At 43.3% G+C, this 22,531-nt stretch overlaps 1 protein-coding gene across 1 annotated transcript in view; it reads left to right on the top strand.

The window, feature by feature from the left end:
- VCPIP1 (valosin containing protein interacting protein 1) overlaps positions 1 to 22,531 on the top strand; it is a 456,637-nt gene that overhangs the window by 162,537 nt on the left and 271,569 nt on the right. The window contains exon 2 of the mRNA XM_044067372.1: positions 20,990 to 21,076. Coding sequence (XP_043923307.1) covers positions 20,990 to 21,076 — 87 coding nt within the window. The remainder of the gene's footprint in view (positions 1 to 20,989; positions 21,077 to 22,531) is intronic.

Raw genomic sequence — 22,531 nt, 5'->3', positions numbered from 1 at the left:
GCTGTACAGAATGCACTGATAGCCTTCAAGGACTACCTTCATCCAGGACAATTACTGATAAAGACAGACAACACCATGGTTATGTGGTACATAAACAAGCAGGGGGATACACATCCTACCCCTTCTGCAGACTAGCCATGGCATGGATGAACACGGCCTTGAGCTACCAAGTACAGCTACAAGCACAATTCCTGCCAGGAAAGCAGAATGTTCTGGCAGACGAACTAAGCAGAAATCTCATGGACCCACACGAATGGAAACTGGAACCACAGATTTTCAACATGTTGACATGCAAATGGGGGAGCCCAGACATAGATCTTTTTGCCTCACCCCAGAATCACCAGTTGGACAAATTTTGCCCAAGAACTCATCACAAAAAAGCCTGGAAAGTGGATGCTCTGTCCTTCAGCTGGAAAAACCTATCAGTCTATGCCTTTCCCCCTCTGTCTCTGCTCTCCAAAGTTCTACTAAAAGTCAAACAGGACAAACCAAAGATGATTTTGATTGCTCCAGACTGGCCTCGCCAACACTGGTACCCACTCCTGCGCAGTGTGTCACACATTTCACTGTGGCACCTGCCTCAGACACCTTCCTTACTGTCTCAGCAGGAGAACCAAATTCTGCACCCTCATCTCCAAACATTGAATCTTGCACTGTGGCTAATCACTTAAATTCCCCTTCAGCATCCTTCAGCAAACCAGTGATGGATGTCATTTTGGAGGCGAGAAGACCAAGTACTAGAAAGTCTTATACTGACAAATGGAAAAAGATTCTGTGCCTGGAATCAATCTCAAGGGATGAGCACAGCAGTGCCCAATTTATCATGGATTTTGCAATACTTAACTGAGATGCTTCACAAGGGCCTGTCTTTTTCTTCCATAAAAATCCATGCCTCAGCCATTTCATCTCATTACAACACAGAACCCCTCCTCTTCTCTCATCATCTTTTAAAGCAGTATCTCAGAGGGGCCAAAAATTTGAGACCACCCAGGAGAGCTCCAACCCCTGCCTGGGACCTTAACATTGTATTGGAGAAACTCACTGTACCTCCTTTCGAGCCAGCTGCTACTGCAGACTTAAAATTTCTTTCCTGGAAAACAGCCTTCCTTTTAGCAATCACTTCAGATAGAAGGATATCTGAATTACAGGCCCTTATGGCAGTGGAGCCTTTCATCATCTTTCATGTGGACAGGGTGTCACTCAGGACCAATCCATCATTCATGCCCAAGGTGGTATCCAGTGTGGCTCTTAATCAGTCCATTCATTTACCAACTTTCTTTCCCAATCCACAGAACAAGGGGGGGAGCAGATTCTGCATTCACTGGATGTACACAGACAACATATATTCCACTTGGACCGGACTAAATCTCGAAGAAAATCTGAACAACTGCTGGTAGCATTTGCTGCAGGTGCAGAAGGGGAGGCTATTTCAAAGCAAACCATTTCTAAATGGATAAGCCACAGTATTCATTTCTGTTATAAGCACCATGGAAAACCTATCCCCCAGGGGATCAGATCTCATTCCACCAGGGTGGCATCTACTTCAACAGCCTTTCTCAGAGGTGTTCCTACCAGGGATATTCTAGAAGCTGCTACCTGGAGTTCAGTTCATACTTTCACCAAGCATTATCATTTACCAATTTTCTCTAAATCCAGAGCTGGCTTTGCCACTGCTGTTTTGCAGGGTCTTATAGCTGGCCCTAATGCTGTATAAATCCATCCTCCCAACCATAGCTTTGGGATTCTACCCAAATGTAATGACTGCAACAGTGAAACACAATGAACATAGTACAGTTGTGTACACTTACCATAAATGTAGATGCTCGAGTGTATTCACTGTTGCAGTCCTGGTTACCCTCCCTCCAGCCCCCTGTTTTTCTCTTACTATACCTCTACTTTCTTTTACTATGCTCAAAAGCCTTTTTGGTGTATTTGCTTTTGTTTGGAGGTATATTTTGTGTTTTTAACTATATATTTATATATATATATATATATATATATATATATATTTTTTCCTCCCCATTTGGGGGGCTCCTGATATCGGGGGCAAGAAAAACTGATGTAATGGCGGTGGCTGCATGTTTTATACCCCTGATGACCTGACGACATGGAAGAAGGGACAGCATCCGATGCAGGACCCAAGACTTTGTTAATCAGGCTGACTGAGGGCAACCTGCCAGCAGATTACCCAAATGTATTGACTGCAACAGTGAATACACTCGAACATCTACATTTATGGTAAGTGTACACAACTGTATTTTCATGCTCTGAAACCCTCGAATATGGCTGAATTAAAACAATTCTGCAAAGATGAGTGGGCCAAACTTCCTCAACAGCGATGTGAAAGACTTATTGCCAGTTATCGCAAATGCTTGATTGCAGTTGGTGTTGCTAAGGTTGGCACAACCAGTTATTAGGTTTAGGGGCAATTTTTCACATAGGACCATGTGGTTTGGATAGTTTTTTTTTCCCTTAATGAATAAAATCATCACTTAAAAACTGTATTTTGTGTTTACTTGGTTATCTTTGTCTAAAAATTATATTTGTTTGATGATTTGAAACATTTAAGTGTGACAAACCTGCAAAAAAATAAGAAATCGGGAAGGGGTAAATACTTTTCCATTGCACTGTATGTTGATAAAACTGCAAAAATCAGAGGTCAAAATGAAGAAAATGCTGGCTAAATGAGACTGCTCAAGAAGAGATGTTTCAAAAAATAATAGAATTAAAGAATAGAGCACATAGGAAAACCTCTGATTTTCAGTTGTACCAGAGAAGCTAGAAAGAACAGACTATACTAATTTTATGAAAGCACAAATAAGCAACTGGACTGGTATTCCACAGCAGGAGATGTTAAAAGAAAGAGCACATCATATGTATGCTCCAAACCTGGCTATGAGAAAGCAGCGTAGACCTTTAATAGTAAAGATACAATCCCATCAGTAGAATGAGTTGATTTTGACAAAACTGTGGAAGAAGGGCAAAGTACTAAAAGTGGGACACAGCAGAGAGTTTGTGGAGAATTACTCATTGTAAACCAGGCCGAAGAGGAGTAAATTCATTCCAGTATTCAGGGAATATCGAGAAGCAGGCATGAGTTCAAATTGCTGTACCCAGCTATCTTCAAAATATTCTTCCCTGGAGGGACAAAATCATTTTTTGATTAAGTACATACTAAGGAGGAAATACAGAGGTTTACCTGACAAAAAGTGAGCTGTGAAACAGAAGAAGATTCTGTTGCTTGTTCTTCTGGTAATAAAGACCACAGAGAGACTGTACCAGTGAAACCTTTTCCAATGTTTCAACTGAAAATGCTGGAGAGAATGAAGGGGAGCACAAGAGTTGACTAGAAGAATCAAGAGTATGTTGGAAATGAAGCAGAAACAGGATTTTGGAGCTGGAGATGAACAGGAATAAGACCAGTAATTTTGAAGTTAACAAATGTGGGATTACAAAGTGTGATGTCCCTCCTCTGGGACAGTGACCAAAGAACCTCAATCCTCATCACTGACACAGGTGGGGAACATTCACTGAGAAAAGAATAGAGAGAGAGAGTATTTTCAGATGCAGCTCTCCGCACAAAGCACAATTTCCCTTAAGAGCACACAGGGAATGAGCACTCCAGACCTGGGGCTGGGCTACCTCTCCAGGCCCCAGATTAGACTCCCCAGTGACACAGCTATATAGCTGAGTTTTTAGCAGAGTGTTCCAAGACAATTCCTCCACCACTCTCTCTCTGTGAAATCAGTGTCCCTGTTCAAAGTAGCTCACACACACACACACACACACACACACACACACACACACACACACACACACACACTCTTTAAGATATGATTTACACACATACACACACACACACACCTGGGAAAGGCTGGCACAGCTTACCTGCTTTACTATCTCCACCCAGACTATAAGGTAGATACCACTGCCACCAGAACACCCCCAAAGCCAGCTACTCTAAGGCTGTTACCAGGGTGCCCAATTATTCTTAGTAAAATTAATACCTGTACAAATTATAGCATACCAAGCAGCAAGACTTTCTGGAGTGTGGTACCACTAAATAATTGCAAGAACTCTCAAAAGTTAAAATATTTTCTAAAAGACCAGCCACAATGAAAGGTTTAGATGTATTTAATAATAAATATTTAAAACATGAAAATACTGAGTATTTACAATAAACACCATAGTTTCAGTCACAGGAAATATAAAAAAACGACACAAATGGAAAGACTCCTACAGAAAAACGACATTTAACTATTCTCACTATATTTTCCTAACTGACTGAAGAAATACTGTTCTCTACTTACTTGCTAGAGCAAGGCAAAATGAAGTAGAGTGCCCCTTGTCAGGTCTAATAAAGTGCTGAGTGCTTCTGTCATATCTATCAATAGTATTTAAATACAATTTCAGTGCTGGCTACAGAATGACATCACATCTGGTCACCTGACTCTCTGGATGTTCTTCGTGTTTCACCTTGGTTTGTCCTGTTTGATCTTTAGTAGTACTTTGGAGAGAAGAGGCTAAGGAGGAAAGGCATAAACTGATAGATTTTTCCAGCTGAAGGACAGAGCATCCACTTTCCAAGCTTGTTTGTGGGGAGTCCGTGTGCAGAATTTGTCCAATTGGTAGTTCTGGGGGGAGGCAAACAGGTCTATATCTGGGCACCCCATTTGTTTAACGACATGTTGAAAGTCTTTGGTTCCAGTTTCCACTCATGTGGGTCCATGAGATTTCTGCTTAGTCCGTCTGCCAGTGTATTTAGTTTTCCTGGCAGGAATTGAGCCTAAAGATGCACTTGGTAGCTCAAGGCTGTGTCCACAGAGCCATGGCTAATCTTCAGAGGCGGTATGAATGGGTACCCCCTGCTTGTTTATGTACCACATAACAGTGGTGGTGTCCGTCTTTACCATTAATTGTCCTGGAAGAATGTGGTCCTTGAAAGCTGTCAGAGCATTCTGTACAGCTAACATTTCTTTTTGATTGATATGCAGGTGCAGTTGACTTGGGTTCCATTTGCCCTTAATGCACTTCCCTGCCAGGTGAGCCCCCCCATGCATAGTCTGATGCATCTGTTGTTAGGGTTTGGGTGGCAGGGGGTAGAGTGAATGGTAGTCCCTTGTTTTGGTGGCAGGCCTCTGCCCACCAAAGGAACTTTAACTGTAGGCAAGGTATGATAGGAATCATTGCTTCTAGATCCCAAGAATGTTGACACCATAGGCTTTTTAGATACCATTGTAGTTTCCTCATATGCAGTCTTGCATATGGAATTAATAGAATGCAGGAGGTCATGAACCCAAGGCTTGCAGTATTTGCCTTGCAGATAGAGTTTTTGTGGCCATTAGTTTGAAGTAAGTTGTCAAATTAATTTGTTTCTCTGGCGTGAGGAAAGCCATCTGGGAAGTTGTGTTCAAGCTTGCTCCCAGGAATATAATTTGTTGACAGGGTACAAGATGTGATTTCTTTTAATTTATGATGTACCCAGACAAGTTAGTACCCTTTGTATAAATGCCAGATGATTCAAAAGTATGTCCTGGCTTTCTGCCTGAATTAGACAATTGTCCAGGTATGGGTATATTTGAATATGTCTTTGCCTGCAAAATGCAATGACTGGAGCTAGGCACTTTGTGAATACCCTGGGCGCAGTAGGTAAGCCAAAGGGCAATGCAGAGAACTGATAGTGCATGTAGCCTGCTTTGAAGCTTAGGTATCTTCTGCAAGATTCCCTGATTGGGATGTGCAGGTAGGCTTCCTTTGAATCCAGTGTTGCCAACCAGGCATTCTAGCCTAGCATGGGAAGCAACTAGTGACAAGTTAGCATCTTGAATTTTGGAATCACCAAAAAGGTGTTTAGGATAAAAACGTCCAGGAAAAGTCTTGAGTAGAAACCTTGTCCCTTTTCCTCTTCTGGTACAGTTTGAATCGCCTTTATGCTTAAGAGAGAGAGTACTTGCTTTTGAGCCTCTGCCCACTGATTCGGGGGTAGATCTGGCCAACCTTTTGGGGTTGGTAACGTGTGGAAGCGAAATCTTTATCCTTGGGAAACTATATTTAAAACCCATTTGTCCTGGGTAATGAGTTCCCAATTTTTTGCCTACAGAGCAATCTTTCCCCCTAAAGGAGCAGTCAGTTGAGAAGTGCTTGGAAGTTTTAAAGTTAAGTCATTGAGACAGCTTACCATAGGGTGGAGTTCTACTACTCCCTGATTTGGAAGTGGGAGCCCCCCACTGCTTAGTCCTGTGTGTACCCTGGGACTGAAGCCTGGGTGTTCTGCTGGTTCTGGGTTTGGACTGAGAAGGCCTGAAAAGAGGCAGGAAAGGACCAATTCTTAGAGGGCCAATGCCTACTAAATCTTGGAGGCTGTACTTGTAGGAAATCTTTAACAGTTTGCATAGATTTAGCTTTTTCCTCCATCTTTTTTAAGAACAACTTCTGCTTTGTTGCCAAACAGGCAGTCCTGAGTTAAGGGAGCATCCAGCAATTTAGCTTTAACATGATCTAGCAAAGATTGCTCCTTAAGCCAAGCATGCCTTCTAAGTACAGACCTAGTGACAGCAGCCCTGCAAGATGCCTCTAGTGAATCAAAACCACATTGCATGTTTTCCAACCTGTTCAGCAGAATGCATTAAATCCTGTGAATCCTTATTTTTAGCACCGTCAGGAATCAACATAATTTTCTGTTTAAGTAATCCAATAATATGCTGCTGATGCTTTAACTTATGAAACTGGCAGTTTAAGGCCCTAATGGCCAAGGTTGCAGAAGTGCATACCTTCTTACCACATCTATCCAGCGCCCTGGAATCCCTATCAGGGGGGGTAGGATTTTTGGCAGTAGTAGCCTTAATGCCCTTGGGTCCCTGTGAAATGGTCTCAGGATCCACAGTAGGATTTTTAAAAAGGAACTTGTGAGAGTCAGGAACCCTGTAATGTCTATCAGGTTTTCTGGGAGCAGGAGGTAAGGCATCAATGGTCGAGCTAGATTCTGCAAAAGGCATCCTCAACAATGTCTAGTACAGGAGGGATAGCTAAAGACCTGTGTTGGGACAGGAGTAAGAAATCCCTCAGCCGGTTTTTAGAATCAGAGTAGTCCTGGCTTTCCCAGCGGAAATGCTTCCTAAGAGTATGCAGGGTTTCAACAAAAGAGAAATCCTTTGGGGGGGGGGGAGCAGAGGGAATAGAGTCCTCTGCATCAGAATCCTCATAGGTAGATAAGAGTAAATCCTGGTCATCAGAGGAAACAGAAATTTCAGAATCCTGGTCAGAAGTATCATAAGCAAATTCAATCCTAGGTCTCTTAGAGGGGGAAGGTTGGCTTCCCCTGATTAAAGTAATAAGGATCTTAAGCCGTTCTTATCATTTGTTTTTTAGGCATAGAGGCCTGACCATGCAGTCTGGGCGTCTGTTTTCTAGGCATGCTTTGAGTTTTAGACCTTGAGGAAGAAGATGGCGTCAGTTTAATATGCAAGTCAGTAGGCCTGAATACACCCTCAGAAGCCGGTGCCTGCACAGCGCCTCCGGACCCATCCACGGTAGAGACATTCGCAGGTTCCACAGTTGAAGCATCTTGCGGCATACCAGACTCCGAATGGCTCTCAGTAGAGGCCTGCGAATCTGAAGTAGTGGGTATCAGGGGCTGCGAAAGCGCCTCACTGAGTACCGGCGAACTGGCGACTAGCTTAGGAGAAGCGTCGTCAGCAGCTTTGGACCTAGGTGGCCTGTCTCTCTTTATCTTTGCGTTTTTTTCAGAAAGTCGGTAGTCGGATGGCTTACCGAAGACATATCTGGAAAATTGAACCGAGTACCAAAATATTTAGAAGTGTAAATATACCGACAATGAATAGTTTGTTGCTTAAATAAGGCACAAAACCGACAGCGAGGTACGTCGTGGTCAGGGCCTAGTTAAGGAATACCGTATGAATGAAAATCTTTGAGGTATTTGCTTTCCACAAGAAATGCAATTATTGACTTATACTGACATCGGTTTAGAGCAAGAAAAAGTTTCCTCAATGGGGTACTTAGCTTTATTTGAAGACTTTTGTTCTGAAACTTGAAAATGAAAATTTCAGGAGTCTGCCGACCGGCACTTGTGAACTGCTTCTGGCACCGCACGGCAAGAAAGACTGATGTAATGGCATCGGCTGCATGCTTTATACCCCTGACTACCTGACTTCACGGAAGATGAGACAGCAACTGACAAAGGACCCAAGACTTTGATAATCAGGCCGACTGAGGGCTACTGCAAGCAGATAACCCAAATGTGATGACTGAAACAGTGAATACACTAGAACATCTACATTTATGGTAAGTGTACACAACTGTACTTTCCCTCACTACCCCCTCACTAGCAACTGAGCCAGGATTCAGCACAGATGTGCCACAGTATACACACACAACTTTGCTAAGGCTTAATACAGCATCTGGAAGCTATAAAACAATTCCAACCCTTCCTGACGAATGGCTTTTCTTAGACATTGTATCTCTAGCTGCTTTCAGAGCTATGAGATAGAATCTTTATGACCTAAACCAAGTAATTTAATTTCAGGCTATTTTTCATAAGGTTAGCTAGGCTGAGCTTAACCCATTCTCTTCCAGTATTTTCTGTTAAAATATATACATTTCAGCAGTTACAATAGTATAGCTTGACACACGTGTGTGTGTGTATATATATATATATATATATATATATATATATATATATATTTCTTTTCTGTCCAGCAGGACCCACTGATGATACATTTTTAACACAAGTAGGTTTACAAGTACATGTTTAACACACGGATCTGGACAAATCAGTTTGGCATTCAAATGACATATAATTCTTTATAAAACTCCAGCTAGCTATGCTGCCATATGTTACACATGCAGTGCCCTGTTCTCTCTGGCACAGTGTCACATCATCATCACACAAAGTAATACTTTTATTTGTGAAATATGACAGAACAAGAAAATCTGGAAATATTGGACTGTTTTGTAATTTGTTGGACTTGTGGGGGACTCTAAAATATATACCCTACCACATGTCGTTAATGTTCAGAAACATTCTTGTTGGGGGAGTAAGTTAACAATAAGCAAATATTTTTCTTAATGTTACTATTTTTATATTATATCATTTTCTTTGCTTACTGTAAAGTAAAGTTTTCTCAGTTTTAAGTGTAACGGGGATACTGTTGGAAACAGGAGCTCCTTTTTTTCTTCTTTTATTCTTTCTCTCATATTCTCTCTCTCCCCTTGTTCAGTTTTAAGAAATGTAGGTACTGCAGTGTAAACAAAAGTCTGGTTAAAAGAGCATGGCAAAAGAAAAATGATTGTGCTTTTTCCCTTTATTGCATGGGGATATGACTGGTTTAAGGCCCTTAGCTTGATCTAGTAACAAGTTTTAAGAGAAAGCAAGTAAATGAAAAATAATATTGAATGTTGTAAGGCTTTTTGCTAGTAAATAAATGTATGCTTAATAGCAATTCTCTGCCTGGTCCTGATGTCTTCATAGACACAGTCTGTTAATCTGTTAAAGGAAATTGGCTAGGAGATAATGTTCTCTGAAAGTATTTAGGTGTTTTCCCAGCTGGGAGAGCTATAAAGAATAAAATAAAACCAGACAGCACTTAGTAGAAGCACAGGCTGCACCATGTGTCTTAGCATGGATAACCTTTCTTTTAAGTTAACTCAAGTCTATGAGTGTGGCTGTCTGTTTGGGATATGTGTTCCTATTAGGATGGTAAAACTTCAGATATTGAAGATGTACATTGTTTTGTGTGTTAGTATTAAGTTAATAGGTTTTAGGGTGAATTGGCGTTTTTTTTTTGTTTTATTTTTTGAGGGCTTTCAGTGAAAGAAAAAGTTTTGTAAGATGTGACATATGCTCAAATGGATATGTCAGTAAACAACTTCATTGCTGAACAGGTTGTATAAAAGTTAAACCTGCCAAACGGTGTGTACGTGTAATACAAAAGATGGAACTAGTCATTTATCAAAAAAGCTGTTGTGCATAAAAGGTGGAAATAACTTTTTATGCAACAATGCTTTCTGTAATATTTTTAAAATGTCACTAGTCTCACAGATAAATATAAAAAGAAAAAGTAGTGAACTGTATTAAAAAATGTAGAGTGTAAATAGCTATGCTACATGAGACACTTGAAAAGAACTGATCGTGTGAATTTGATAAAGAAAAGTTTACAGGATGGTTATTCATCAGACTACCTGGGACAAAGGAAAAGAGGAGTACTTATATTAATTGCAAGAGGAACTCCAATAGTAATATGGATAAAAAAGATAATGGGGATTTGTAGTACTAAAGGGCTATTAGCAGGGGAGGAGGATTACATTGACATGTATTTATATCTCCTAAAACTACTATAATGGAGCTTAAGAAATGTTTTGGAGAAATAATCACCTTTCAGCAAGGAAAGTTACTTATAGGTGGGGACTGGAATTTGGTCTGCAGCAGTGAATACGCGTTGGGTGCCCCAGAAGAGAAAGTATAACAAAACAGGGTAGACTTTTGAAGAAATTTATGATCTTTGGCATGGAAGATGTGAATTCAGTACTAGGTGTTCAGAGTGAATTTACATATTATTCCCCAAGATACAAAAACTGGGCTAGGCTAGACAGAATTTACATTCCGCAAGTCTTGATACCCAAAAACTATTTCACATCATGCACCAGTAATAACTAAAATGAAAACACAGGGTAATGAAATGAAAATGAGACACTGGCACTTTCTCACCTAGCTGTTGAAAATAGAGGAATTTAAGGATGATTTATTGTGGTCTCATTTTTTTATATCACACAAACCTGGCATTTTAACAGGGGTCTGTACACTTTTTATATCCACTATGCATATACATATATATATATATATATATATATATATACACACACACACATATACATATGTTGTGTTATTCTGGTTTCATTTTGCAAGCTGTGCTTACCCAGTAGACATGATGTTCATCGTGTTTCACTGTTGCAGTCATTACAATTGGGTTATCCTGCTGGCAGGCTACCCGCAGTCGGCCTGAATTCCAAAGTCCTGGTCCAGTGTTGATTGCTGTCGCCTCCTCCCTGACGTCAGTGCGCCAGGGGTATAAAAGATGCAGCCGATGCCATTTTCTTCAGTCTTTCTTGCTGCGCGGTGCCAGAAGCAAAAGAATTTCGCAAGTGCCGGTCGGCCAACTACTGAGATTTTCAAGTTTGACTTTCAGATCTGAAGTCTTCATTAAAGCTAAGTACCCCGTTGGGGAAACTTTTTCTTGCTCCAGACCGATGTCAGAAAAAGTTAATAATTGTATTTCTTGTGGGAAGCAAGCGTAAGGTTTTTCATTCTTACTGTATTCCTTGCCTAGGCCCTGACCACGACGTTGCTAGTTGTCGGTTTTGTGCTAGATTTAACCAACGCACTATTAAGCGTCGGTACGATTTTGCATTTCATTATTTTGGCAGAATATTTAATTATATAATGCCGTCGGAACAGCCGACTACCGGAATTTATAAAAAGCGCAAAGAAAAGGACAGGCATCCGAGGTCCAAAACCGATGATGAGGCTTCAGCTAGGCCAGTCGCCGGTTCTCAGTGAGGCGCTTTCGCAGCCCCTGACGCCCGCTACCTCAGAGCCACAGGCCGCTTCTGACTCCCACGTGGCACTGACTAGGCCGCTGGATACTCAAAGTATTGGATCCTGGGAAACTATTCCCTCAGATGGGTCCGTAGCCGCTGAGCAGTCATCGGCTTCTGAGGGTGTTTTCAGGCCTACACAGTTGTATGTAAAAACAACTTCAGCTTCAAAGACTAAAGCACCTCTAAAGACAAAGAAACAAGTACAACATTCACCAGGGCAGGCCTCCATGCCTAAAAAACAGATTCTTAAAATGGTCGAAGACCTAATTACTTCGATCAAGGGTTCCCATCCCCCTCCTGATAAGAGACCTAGGCAAGAGACAGAATATGAATCTTCAGATCAAGTTTCCATTTCCTCTGATTCCTCTTCTGAACAGGGATACTCTCTTCCTCCTTATGAGGATTCTGATGCTGAAGAATCTATCCCTTCAACCTCTCCTTCTGAAGATTATTCCTTTGGGGAGACCCTGCATACTATGAGGGAGCATTTTCATTGGGAAAGCCAAGATTACTCAGAATCTAAGAAAAGGCTCAGAGATTTTCTTTTACTACCTCAGCACAGGCCCCTTGCTATTCCTCCTGTTTTAGACATTGTAGGTGATGTATTTATAGAGTCAAGTCTCACTCCTGACTCTTTACCACCAGCCCCTGTTAAGCCAGACAGATACTACAGGGTTCCTGATTCACATAAATTTCTTTATAGAAACCCTGCTGCTGACCCAGAAACAATTTCTCAGGGTCCCAAAGGGGTCAAGGCGTCCACTGCAAAAAAACCTATTTCCTCTGATAGGGATTCAAGGGCCCAGGACAGATGGGGGAAATACACCTCTGCTACTTTGGCTGTAAGGGCCTTAAATTGTCAATTTCATATGCTTAAATATCAACAATATCTTATGTCACTACTAAAACAGAAAATGTTGACAAATTCTGAATGTGCAGAAAACAAAGAAATGCAGGATTTATTGCATGCAGCTGAACAAGTGGGAAAGCATACTTTGCAATGTGGTTTTGATTCTCTGGAGGCCTCCTGCAGGGCCGCTGTTACGGGTTCTGTCATTAGGAGGCATGCTTGGTTAAAGGAACAGAATCTGCCTGATCATATTAAAGCTAAATTATTAGATGCTCCATTACAGCATGATACCTTGTTTGGTGTTAAAGCAGAAGAGGTGTTGAAGAAAATGGAGGACAAAGCTAAATCTATGCAAACAGTCAAGGATTTCTTACAGGTACAACCACCCAGATTTAGCAGGAACTGGCCTGCAAAGAATTGGTCCTTTCCAGTGTCAAACAGGCCACAAAGAGGCAGATACAGACAGCCCAAAGGCAGATCCCAGCCCCAGGGCTCATATAGGTCTAAACAATAGGGTGCTTCTACCTCCAAAAGTGGAGAAGATAAATCACAGCCATACAGGAAACAGTCTCAATGACTTTCCCCTGCCAGCACCGAGCACTTATCTTTTGGCAGCCCCTTTAGGGGGAAAACTAGCACTTTTTTCACAAAATTGGCACATGATCACCCAGGACAAATGGGTCCTGAATATAGTTTCTCAAAGCTACAGGTTCCATTTTCACACCCCGCCAAGGTCAAAAGGAATGCCAGACCTGCCACACAATCAATGGGCAGAGGCTCAAAAACAAGTTTTGGCCCTCATGGCCATGAGGGCCTTTCAGCGCGTGCCACAGCAAGAGCAGGGACTAGGATTTTACTCAAGACTCTTCTTGGTGCCCAGAAAGGACAATGCATGGAGACCAATACTGGACCTGTCTATTCTAAACACATTTCTGGATATTCCGAAATTCAAAATGTTGACTCTGCAGCAGCTTCTGCCCATGCTGGGCAAGAAGGCATCGCTTGTGACTTTAGACCTGAAAGAGGCATACCTCCATGTCCCAATCAGACTTTCATGCAGAAGTTACCTCAGATTTATAGCTGGCTCAATGCACTACCAATTCTCTGCACTGCCCTTTGGCTTTATCTACTGCTCCCAGGGTCTTCACAAAATGCCTGGCACCAGTAATTGCATTTTGCAGACAAAGAGGAATACAAATGTATCCTTACTTGGACGATTGCCTTATTCAAGCAGAGAACAAAGACATTCTACTACAGCATCTGGCGTTTGTAAAAAGATTACTAACATGCCTATGGTACACAGTAAACGAAAAGAAATCAAAACTAGTACCCTCACAAGAGATAATATTCCTGGGTGCAAGCTTAAATGCAACTGCCCAAATGGCTTATCTCATGCCAGACAAACAAAGACAACTGACTACTTATTTCAGAATGTTGGAAACAAAGACCCAGTTAACTGCAAGAAAAATTCTGCAGGCTTTGGGCTTCATGGCATCCTGCATACTGCTAATTCCATATGCAAGACTGCATATGAGGAAACTACAATGGTATCTAAAAAGTGTTTGGGCTCAACATTGCCACAGCCTGGAAACAATAAATCTGAAGTAGGAACTTCATTTGTCAGCAACCTTTGGGATACGGATCCGATCCGGCAACTTTTACTACAGCATAGATCCGAGCTCCTAGCTCCTCCCTTTACCCATAATCCCCTGCCAACCCTAACTGACCCCAGATCTAGTTTGCCGCGCTTCAAACTGGATTTCGAGCTCCTGGTAGTTCAGGGAATTTGTACCTTCTCTTGTGTGTGTGTGTGTAAGATTGTTTAGGTTCCCTCTTATATATCTTTTTTTGTAAAATGTTTTCCTCCCTACCCTCGCTGGTTCGTAGTGTGTGTTTGTGGTGTGTGTAGGGGCCTAGTGAGTGTGTTTTTCTGTTCAACATGTCGGAGGCCCCTAAAGCCATCTTTTCAAAATGCACCGAGTGTGGCCATAAGCTTTCACTGGCGGATGGCCACACCCGGTAAGTCTCTGGGGTTGAACACCTCTCTTCGGGATGCACGATTTGTGCAGCGTTCAACCCCAGGGCACTTAAGGACCGGAGGTCGAAGCTGATCCTGGCGGGCCTTTTGCCCCCGGACTCGGCTCTGGCCTCCGGTTCTTCGGTGGCCGCTACCCAGCCCTCGGTGGTAGCCACCCCTGCCTCCCACCCTCTGGTCAGGATCCTTTTCTAAGAACCAAAAGGGTCAGAAGAAGATGTGGTTCCGAAAATCGCATCAGTCCCAATCTGCTCCAGACAACCAGTCCTCCCGTGGCAGAGGAGGACAGGGAGGACGCCGCCCAAGAGGCAGAGGGGGTCCCAGAAACTTTGGGTCCAGAGAACCCTTCTCTGAGAGGCCCACGCAGAACCCCTGAGGGGTTGCCCGGCTGCTCCACTCTGGAGGCAGTCGGGGGGGGGGGGCGTCTTTCGAAGCGCCTAGCAATGTGGGAGTCCATAACAACAGATCACTGGGTGCTTCGCATCATATCCAGAGGTTACCAAATTCCTTTTATTGTAACCCCCAAAACCAAAAGTCTCCCCGACGTACAACCCAATCAAAGGGAGGCAGCTGCTACAGAAATTCAGCAGCTTTTGCAAAAAAGAGCCATCCAACCTGTCCCCCCAGATCAGTTCAGATCGGAGTTTTACTCCAGGTTCTTTCTGGTGCCAAAAAAGACGGGGGACTTGAGATCCATTCTCGAGCTCTCTCTCCTGAACCTGGCAGTACCCAAAGAAAAGTTCTGAATGGTCACCTTACAATCTATTCTCCCCCTATTATGAGAGAACGATTGGATGTGCTCGATAGACCTCAAGGATGCGTACTACCACATCCTAGTGGACAGACGCTCCTGGGAGCCAGTCACTTTCAGTTCAGGGCCCTTCCCTTCAGTCTCACCTCAGCCCCCAGGGTGTTCACCAAAGTCTTGGCGGTCATAGCGGCCCACCTGAGGCTTCAGGGAATTCAGGTCTTTCCGTACCTGGACGACTGGCTCCTCATCGCCCCAACAAGGCATCTGCTCTGTTCAGGCAGGGATTATTTCCTCAACCTTGCTCCACGTCTAGGGTTGACTATCAGCATGACCAAATCCTCTCTAGTCCCTACACAGGTAATAGATTTCATAGGGGCGAGATTGGATTCCAGGATAATGCTTGCCTTCCTGACTCCCGATCGGCTTCAGAACCTGAGGTTGCATGTCCAGGCCATTCTCATACTTCCTGCTCCACCTGCGGAATTGATCCTGAGGGCTCTAGGGTCCATGGCAGCAGCTATTCCTCTACTGCCCCTATTCCGCCTAAATATGAGGGTCCTGCAGTGGACCCTGCAAGTACAATGGTCCCTGTGTCACAACCCCCTGTCCCATCCTATTCACCTAAGCAGGGCTTGCAGAGGGTCGCTCATGTGGTGGGCTCCGGTCTCCGAGTCTCCACACGGGACGACCATTCTCGATGCCTTCCCCCGTCGCCACAGTGACCACGGACGCCTCTCGCCTGGGGTGGGGGGCACTATTCAGGCAGAATATGGTCCAAGGCACGTGGAACGACACAGAGACCTCTTTGCATATCAGTGTCCTAGAGATGAGGGCGGTGCTTTTGACATTGCAGGCACTTCACAGCCTTCTTCCGACTGGGACGATTGCAGTACAAACGGACAACATGTCAGTTGTCTGGTACATCAACAAACAGGGGGGAACCAGGTCTTATCCTCTTTGTCGCGAGGCCATGAGAGTGTGGGAATGGGCGATTTCCACCAACCGCTTTCTTATTGCAACGCACATTCCGGGATGGTCCAACATCCTAGCAGACAGGCACAGTCATTCGATTCTGACTCCGTACGAATGGTCTCTCAATCCTCTAGTAGCGAAACAAATATTTGCCCAATGGGGGCAACCCTGTTGCGATCTTTTTGCCTCTCCTTCAAATACCAAATGCAACAGTTACTTTGCTCTAATCCCCCCTCAGGGGGAGTCCCCGAGAGACTCTCTAGTACATGCTTGGCCTCCCGGTCTCCTTTACGCTTACCCTCCTTTGCCCATGATGCTGAAACTCTTACAGAAAGCCAGTCGGCTGGGGAGCAAAATGATCCTCATTGCCCCATTCTGGCCTCGTCAAACATGGTTCCCGTACCTGTGGTCTCACCTAATTCATCCACCATGGATTCTGGATCCACTCCCGGATCTCATTACTCACCCTCTGGGTCTTCCGGCCCCCAACCTGGTCAACCTCAAGCTGACTGCTTGGTTGCTGCAGTTCCACTCCTGATTAGGACTCCCGGAATCTCCTCACCAGTCAAAGCCATCCTAGTAGCAGCACATAAACCTTCCACCAGAGGAGTCTACCGAAGCAAGTGGAAACGTTTCTCCATCTGGGCGGAGCACCATCACTTGGATCCTTTCACGGCGCCTCTCACGTCAGTTTTGGATTTCTTAACTACCCTTTTTCATCAAGGGGCTAGCTGCTCTACAGTCAAGGTACAACTGGCAGCGATTTCGCATTATCATGTAGGGCATGAATCGGGCCCTCTAATTACTTCCAAGCTTTGTAAAGCTTTCCTCAAGGGTACCTTCCTTCTCAGACCTCCGGTCAGGGAGGTAGTACCCCCATGGGATTTGTCTTTGGTTCTCCAAGCCTTGACTTGCCCCCCTTTCAAGCCGGCGGCCATGGTTTATCTTAAATATCTCTCTTGGAAGACGGCCTTCTTGGTGGCCATTACTTCAGCTAAAAGGGTCTCTGAACTTCAGGCTCTATGTGTTAAACCGCTGTATTTAACCTTCCATCCAGATGGAGTTTACCTCAGGATCAATCCGTCCTTTCTGCCTAAGGTGTCTTCGGAAGCTAATATTAATCAGTCTATTAATCTTCCCGTGTTCTTTCCCCATTACCAGAACAAAGGAGAGTACAAACTGCATTCCTTGGATGTGCACAGACAATTACGTTTTTATATTCATCGAACTGCTGGTCATAGGCAATCTGACCAGTTGTTTGTCTCCTTTGCCAAAACAAGTTTAGGCAAGTCAATTTCTAAAGTTACACTATCACGGTGGATAGCTAGTTGTATCCTCTTAGCGTATCAGAGTTCGGGAAGGCCTGCACCTCAGGGAGTCCGAGCTCATTCTACTAGGGCCGTTGCTACTTCGGCGGCTTTTAAATCTAGGGTTCCCTTAGATGATATTTGTTCCGCAGCCACTTGGGCCTCATCTCATACCTTTATCGGTCATTACAAACTGCGTCCTTTGGCTCTGCAGTGCTCCGGAATGTTCTTCCATAAAGGCCACCCAGGATTCAGGTAGCTGGGGACTCTGTCCCAAAGGTTGCTGACAAATGAAGTTCCTACTTCAGATTAAGAAATTATGTACTCACCATAACGTTCCATCTGAGTAGGTATCTTCATTTGTCTGCAACCACCCCCCCCTCCTTCCCCCTGACCTATAGGATCTTTCTTGGATAAGCCCCTTCCGGGGCACAATAACAATGCTTATATCGGGCAAACTTGATCTGAGGTCAGTTAGGGTTGGCAGGGGATTATGGGTAAAGGGCAGAGCTAGGAGCTCGGATCTATGCTGTGGTAAAAGTTGCCGGCTCGGATCCGTATCCCAAAGGTTGCAGACAAATGAAGATACCTACTCAGATGGAACGTAATGGCAGACATTAAGAACAGATGCATCAGATTATGCCTGGGGGACCCATATGGCAGGAAGATGTATTCAGGGCACATGGTCCGCAAGCCAAATGCATCTACATATCAATCAAAAAGAGATGCTAGCTGTTCAAAATGCCCTGACAGCCTTCAAGGATCTACTTCATCCAGGACAGCTATTGATAGACGGACAATACTACAGTCATGTGGTACATAAACAAGCAGGGAGGGGCACATTCCTACCCCCTCTGCAGACTAGTCATGACTTTGTGGGACACAGCACTGACTTACCAAGTACATCTGCAAGCACAATACCTGCCAGGAAGGATAAATTCTCTGGCAGACGAACTAAGCAGAAACCTAATGGATCCCCACGAGTGGAAATTGGATCCACAAGTCTTCAGCATGATAACAAGGAAATGGGGATGCCCAGACATAGACCTCTTTGCCTCGCCTCACAACTGCCAACTACAGAAATTCTGCACAAGGACTTATCACAAGCTAACATGGAAAGTGGACGCTCTATCTTTCAGCTGGAAAAACTTAACAGTATATGCCTTTCCCCCACTGCCTCTCCTCCCCAAGGTACTCCTAAAGGTCAGACAAGAGAAGCCAAAAATGATACTGATTGCCCCAGACTGGCCCCGCCAGCACTGGTAACCAATCCTAATGAGCTTGTCTCAATGCCCAGCCTGGACATTGCCTCAAATTCCTCACTTATTGACTCAACAAAACAGTCAGATCCTGCACAGCCAACTCAGGACCTTAAACCTGGCAGCATGGCGGATAATGTAACCATTCAAAACACGCCTCTGTCTAAAGCAGTGATGGATGTTATTTTGGAGGCCAGGAGGCCTAGCACCAGAAAATCTTATGCAGAAAAATGGAAGAGATTTTGTGCTTGGAGCCAGGCACAAGGAATTGACACAATTGTACCAAATATTCCTCAGATTTTACAATACTTAACTGAGATGCTGGACCAAAGGCCTATCCTTTTCCTCTATTAAGATTCATGCCTCTGCCATTTCAGCTCACTACAATACAGAACCACCTCTATTCTCTCACCCATTACTAAGGCAGTACCTCAGAGGGGCCAAAAACATAAGACCCCCAAGGAGAGCACCAATACCTGCATGGGACCTAAATTATGTCTTGGAAAAACTCACACTGCCTCCTTTTGAACCAGCCTCTACAGCTGATATAAAATTCTTATCTTGGAAAACAGCTTTGCTCCTAGCAATAACCTCTGCAAGACGAGTCTCAGTTACAGGCACTCATGGCTGTGGAACCCTTTATCATTTTCCATCAGGACAGGGTTTCTCTGAGGACAAACCCAACATTTATGCCTAAGGTAGTGTCCAGTGTGGCCCTGAATCAAACAATTCATTTGCCTACGTTTTATCCAAACCCACAGAATAAGGGTGAGAGACTTCTGCATTCTTTGGACATTCACAGGCAGCTACGTTTCTACTTGGACAGGAACAAAGCTTTCAGAAAAACTGAAAAACTTCTAGTGGCATATGCTGCAGGATCACAAGGAAAGGCTATCTCAAAGCAGACTATTTCAAAATGGATAGGCCACTGCATTCGTTTCTGCTATTCACAGCATGGCAAATCAGTACCTAAGGGCATTAGGCCACATTCAACCAGAGCAGCAGCCACTTCAGCAGCCTTCCTCAGAGGAGTATCAACCAAAGACATCTTCGAGGCTGCAACTTGGAGTTCAGTGCACACTTTTACAAAGCACTATCACTTACCTATCTACTCTAAATCTAGAGCAGGCTTTGCCACTGCAGTTCTGCAGGGCCTCATTGCCTCTCATAATCCTATTTAGCCCCAGCCGCCCAACCAAAGCTTTGGGATTCAACCCAATTGTAATGACTGCAACAGTGAAACACGAACATAGTACAGTTGTGTACCTACCATAAATGTAGATGTTCGAGTGTATTCACTGTTGCAGTCCAGGTTACCCACCCACCATCCCCCTTTCCTTTGCTGGGTCTAATCTGTACTTCTCTATTCTATACAACCTATGTGATGTATTTGCTTGTAGATGAAGGTAGAGTTTTACTTTACTGCATGTGTGTTTATTGGCATAAATTAGACTACCCTTTTGGGGGCACCTGACATCTGGGGCAAGAAAAACTGAAAAAAATGGCGTCGGCTGCATCTTTTATACCCCTGCCGCACTGACTTCATGGAGGAGGCAACAGCAACCGACGCCGGACCAGGACTTTGGAATTCAGGCCGACTGCGGGTAGCCTGCCAGCAGGATAACCCAATTGTAATGAATGCACTAGAACATCTACATTTATGGTAGGTACACAAATGTATTCTTTTAAGTGGTACAGGGACTGAAAAAGGCCATTGTAGTCTGACATGTGATTTGACACCATGCTAAGCATGACCAGGAGGTGCTTGCACTAGTGAGAGCAGGAAAATAGTGTTGCAAAGATGGTAAGAAGAAAATACTCCAGTATTTACCTACTGCAGAAGGCCTTCTCACTGGTAAACTGCTGACTTAATATCTGTATTGTGTTGGTGGATGAAAGTATGTAGTCAGGATTTGTCTTAAAATGATAATTTGGCAAGTTTTAATCTACTAGCAAATGAAAGAACTCGTACTGTTTTCTTTTCATGCTGAATTGAGCTTAAGGTACTGAAATCTGTAGCCTTTTATTAATTTAAACGAAGAGCTGTTTTAGTGCTTTAATTTTGCAAGTAAAGCACATTTTATACAAAGTGCACATGTATCTTTTAATGAACTGTTTTGTTGCATGATGAAGTGAAATGAGTGGTATATACACCCATGAGTAAGAGAGTAATATATTTTTTGCTTTCTTTCCATTTGGTAGGAGAAGATGTATGGTCCTACGCAAAGAAGCTACCTTACTTGTTCCAGAATGGTGGTGTGTTCTACAACATAATGAAGAAAGATATGGGTAGAGTTACATCACTTTTATTTCACATTTGTTAAAAAAAAAAGATAATCAAAGTACAGGCAAAATTGTCTATGTTTTGTAAATAGTAGTAATGTGCAGACTGTCGTAATTTAGGTGTTTGTCACTGAATATTGTCAGTGTTGCTATAAATGATGTATGAAAAGCTGTAATACTTGGCTCAATAGTTCAAAATGTGTTTCTTGTTTTGTATAAAGCTCTTACATTCAGATGCTGGTTACTTTTCTTCTTACTGCAAAGCAGCACTACTGCTATGTGAATATTTTTAATTTCTGAGTTTCTGTGCTTAGATTTTTTCTGTTTTAATAAAGTATTATGGAAAATGTAGATTTTCTGACTTAGAATTTTAAAAGTTGTAGATTAGGACCTGGAAGCAAACATTTGTGTGTGTGTCAGAAGGAATAACACTTTCTTAATTGTGTGAGAAGCTGAAGAAAAAACAGAATTTTTATTTAAGGTAAGAAAAAAATGGTAGAGATTTGATAGTGGAACCTGACAGGAAAGACTATGTGAATATTTTTAATTTGCTTTTGGTGTATTGTTTGTATACTTACACATCTTCACTTAATTTATTGAACTGTTGTACTCCATTGTTTTAAGTTTAGAAGTTCTATATCTTGGGCCAGGAAGCACACATTTGTGCAGCATTCTTACAGTTAAAAGGGGTTAAATGTTTCTGAATTGTGACAGGAGCTAGGACACAGCAGATATGTTTCATTAGATCACTGTTGCTGTGGCCATTGTAATATGGAATATATCCTACCAAGGATGCTATACATCTGACTAGTCTATAAAGGTTCAGGCTGCTTGTCCACCCTTAGCATGAAAGGACATGCTGGTATAAGTGGGATGTACGGACACACGAAAACATTAGTACAGTCATACTAACTTTCATCAGCTTTGCAACTTTTGTAGCACCGGTTATTAGCTTCAGCTACTCAGACATCAGGCATATAAGAACTCCTTTGGGGACTCTTCCTTCCTGTCCAAAGATTTACATAAAATCTTGTCATATGCCTATCAGAAAGGGGAAGAGTATTTGTGAACAAGAAATCCATTATAAAGATATTCACTACTTTTGTGCTTTCTGTTTGGGTGTAGCACACATTAGGTCATGGCCTACTTACCTGTCATTTACTCAAAAACATTCAAGAACAGGCTTAATTCCCTCAAAGTATTTCTAGAAAGTAGATGTCTGAGAGACTTGGCACTTGCAAACATGTCAGTGGATTCCCCAGCATTGGACCCCCCCAGACAAGATTGGTGAGAGATGGAACCTGTATGTCCACTTCTCCTGTGCAGTCTGCTTCTTGTGGGCCATCTAGTATGTCCCCTTCAGAAGCCATTCTTCTTCTTCTTTCGGCTTTTCCCGGTTAGGGGTTGCCACAGCGGATCACCTGTCCGCTCATTATGGCCTGAAATTCTCGCACATCCCAA

This window comes from Protopterus annectens, chromosome 3.part1 (assembly GCF_019279795.1).
Source record: "Protopterus annectens isolate FY-2018-M chromosome 3.part1, PAN1.0, whole genome shotgun sequence".
NCBI classification, from domain to species: Eukaryota; Metazoa; Chordata; order Ceratodontiformes; family Protopteridae; genus Protopterus; species Protopterus annectens.
Note: the sequence above shows the minus strand (reverse complement) of the source record. Positions and strands in the feature narration are given on the sequence as shown.